Here is a 2697-nt window from a genome sequence, read left to right as displayed (position 1 = left end):
AGTCGCAAAATCTAAGATTTTCACACCTGTTTACTTCATATATTTACAACTTCATTTCCTATATTTCTTTGCATCTCTGATTTATACAAAGAACACAGAAGGACTCACTGAAAAAATATAGAGAATTATTACAAAAAGAAGAATCAAATTTCTAGCTCTGAAAGTGACATTTCCAAAATGAAATTCCCTTGGCAATGACCAGACAGTATTCCTGGAGGAGTCATTTCTCATCTTGAGCCTTGGAAGAGAGGTTGAAATGGTATGTTTATGCACTTTGGCAAAGTTCAGAGACAGAAGAATTAAAGCTCCTGTTTGGATAACAATAAATCAACTGCTGAGTATATAGTGATTAATGAAGGAAAAGGTTAGAATTTATGAAAAAAAATAATTTTATTTATTTTTCTGGGAACACACGTAGCTGTACTTACGGTTTTCTCCTGGCTCTGTATTTAGCTAAGCATTGTTGTTGGTGGGTTCAGGGACCACCTGGGTACCAGGGATCAAACTTGTGTTGAACACCATACCTGTATATGCCACTAGAAATATTAATTTAGTACTAAATCACAAAGATTTAATTTTTACACTAGTAGACTTGTATTTGATCATTTAGTGATGAGGAAACATTCAAGTTTTCTTATATAAAAAGTGCCACTTAGGGGGCTAAAAAGATAGCACAGTGGTAGAACATTTGTCTTGCAAGCAGCCGATCCAGGATAAACAGTGGTTCAAATCCTGGCATCCCATATAGTCCCTGTGCCTACCCGAAGTGATTTCTGAGCACAGAGCCAGGAATAAGCGTAGCCAGGTGTGACCCCCCCCCTCAAAAAAAGTGCCACTTTCATATTTGCCTTTGAAAATATATCTTATTCAAGATAAGAAATGAAATAAAGAAAAGATAAGAGAATGTACAGGTTCCTATTGATATCAGAATTGGGTTTTAAATGTGGAAATATGGATAGAAGGAAATGAGCAAAGTATTTTTATAGTAGTATGTACATAGACAAGTTAAATGGAAGAGGTAAAGAAAAGAATAAGAGGGATGTTTAGATTTTGTATATCATAATAGGTTTATAAATATCATTCAAATAAGTGATAAAATTATCTGATAAAAATTCTATGATCTAAAAAAGACTATGAATTAAATCTCATTCATTTATAAGTAAATTAAGTTTAGAGATGGCAAGAGTGCTTTGGATCAGCAAAACTGTTTATTGCTATCTTGTGGAACTGGAGAATATTGAGAATCATAAATAGTCTGTGTAGACTCAGTAAAATTGTATGTTGTTTTTTCTTACAGAATAGTGGCTGTTCAAGCTAAGCAATATCCCAATATGGAAAGTAACTCCCATAACACCCTTAACAGCTCTGACTTGCCTTCATTCATCCTGAAAGGGATCCCAGGACTGGAGGCCTCCCAACACTGGATATTTTTGCTTCTTGGTACCCTCTATTTTGTCTCCATTGTGGGTAATGCCCTTATTCTTTTCATTGTCAAGGAGGAACAGAGTTTGCATCAGCCTATGTACTATTTCTTATCTTTGTTGTCAGTGAATGATCTAGGGGTGTCCCTATCAACACTACCCACAGTGCTGGTCACATTTTGCTTCCACATAAAGAAGATAAATTTTGATTCATGTATGGCTCAGATGTTCTTCATTCATTTTTTCTCCTTTTTGGAGTCAGGAATCCTACTGGTTATGAGCTTTGACCGTTATGTGGCCATTTGTAACCCATTACGTTATGCTACAGTGCTCAGTGATGCCCGAATAGTGTATATGGGCATATCTGTTATCATCCGCAGTTTCTGTGTGGTTTTCCCACTACCTTTTCTTCTGAAGAGGTTGCCATTCTGCAAGACCAACATACTTTCTCATGCCTACTGTCTGCATCCAGATCTGATCCGGCTACCCTGTGGGGACATTACCATCAACAATATTTTTGGTCTCTTCATTGTAATATCTACCTTTGGTTTGGACTCTGCCCTCATTCTCCTTTCTTATGTTCTCATACTGCGTTCTGTTCTTGCCATTGCATCGAGGGAGGAGCGATTAAAAACACTCAACACATGTGTGTCACATATGTGTGCTGTGCTCATCTTTTATGTACCCATGGTTAGTGTGTCCATGGTTGCTCGTTATGGGCGGCATGCCCCAGAGTATGTGCATACACTCATGTCCCTAATCTATCTTTTTGTGCCTCCTATGCTCAATCCTGTCATTTATTCCATCAAAACTAAAGAGATTCGTCGAAGGCTTTTCAAAATAATATTGGGATCCAAGTTTTAAGCAGCAAAAAGTTTTAAAGACACTAATCAGTGAAAATTTATTATTACTACACAAACTTAAGATTTAAAAACTTGCTTTCAAATTTTCCTTTAAGATAATAAAATATCATGAGTTTTTATGCTTTCAAATGTTTTAGAACACTGACAAATATGAGATTAAAGCAGCTAGGTTTGGGTAAAGTAAAATATATATGACAAATACAACTCTTCTTTTTGATTGGCAATGCAGATTTATCATTATTACCTCATTTTGTCATGGCATATTTTTCTCTTAACTATGAAATGTTGTCTTATAATAAAAGGTCTAAGTGAGATATAATCTCACTTTTTGTTGTTATACATGTTTTTGATGTTATAATTATATGTTTTAGGTATTTATTTTAATGTATTGAGTTAAAATTAAGATCCATTAC

General features: G+C 35.2%; 1 protein-coding gene across 1 annotated transcript; it reads left to right on the top strand.

Annotated features, from left to right (window-relative positions):
* The first annotated feature begins 1331 nt into the window (after nt 1-1331).
* LOC126018479 (olfactory receptor 51I2-like) lies at nt 1332-2285 on the top strand. Its single transcript, XM_049780612.1, has one exon. The coding sequence runs from the start codon at nt 1332-1334 to the stop codon at nt 2283-2285; it is 954 nt and encodes a 317-aa protein (XP_049636569.1).
* Nucleotides 2286-2697: the final 412 nt, after the last annotated feature.

Source organism: Suncus etruscus, chromosome 9, assembly GCF_024139225.1.
Source record: "Suncus etruscus isolate mSunEtr1 chromosome 9, mSunEtr1.pri.cur, whole genome shotgun sequence".
NCBI lineage: Eukaryota > Metazoa > Chordata > Mammalia > Eulipotyphla > Soricidae > Suncus > Suncus etruscus.
The sequence above is the reverse complement of the archived record's forward strand: the minus strand, read 5'-3'. Positions and strand labels throughout refer to the sequence as shown.

Bases quoted from the DNA above. Each gene is read 5' to 3' on its own strand.
- LOC126018479 (XM_049780612.1), top strand. From the start codon at position 1,332: ATGGAAAGTAACTCCCATAACACCCTTAACAGCTCTGACTTGCCTTCA.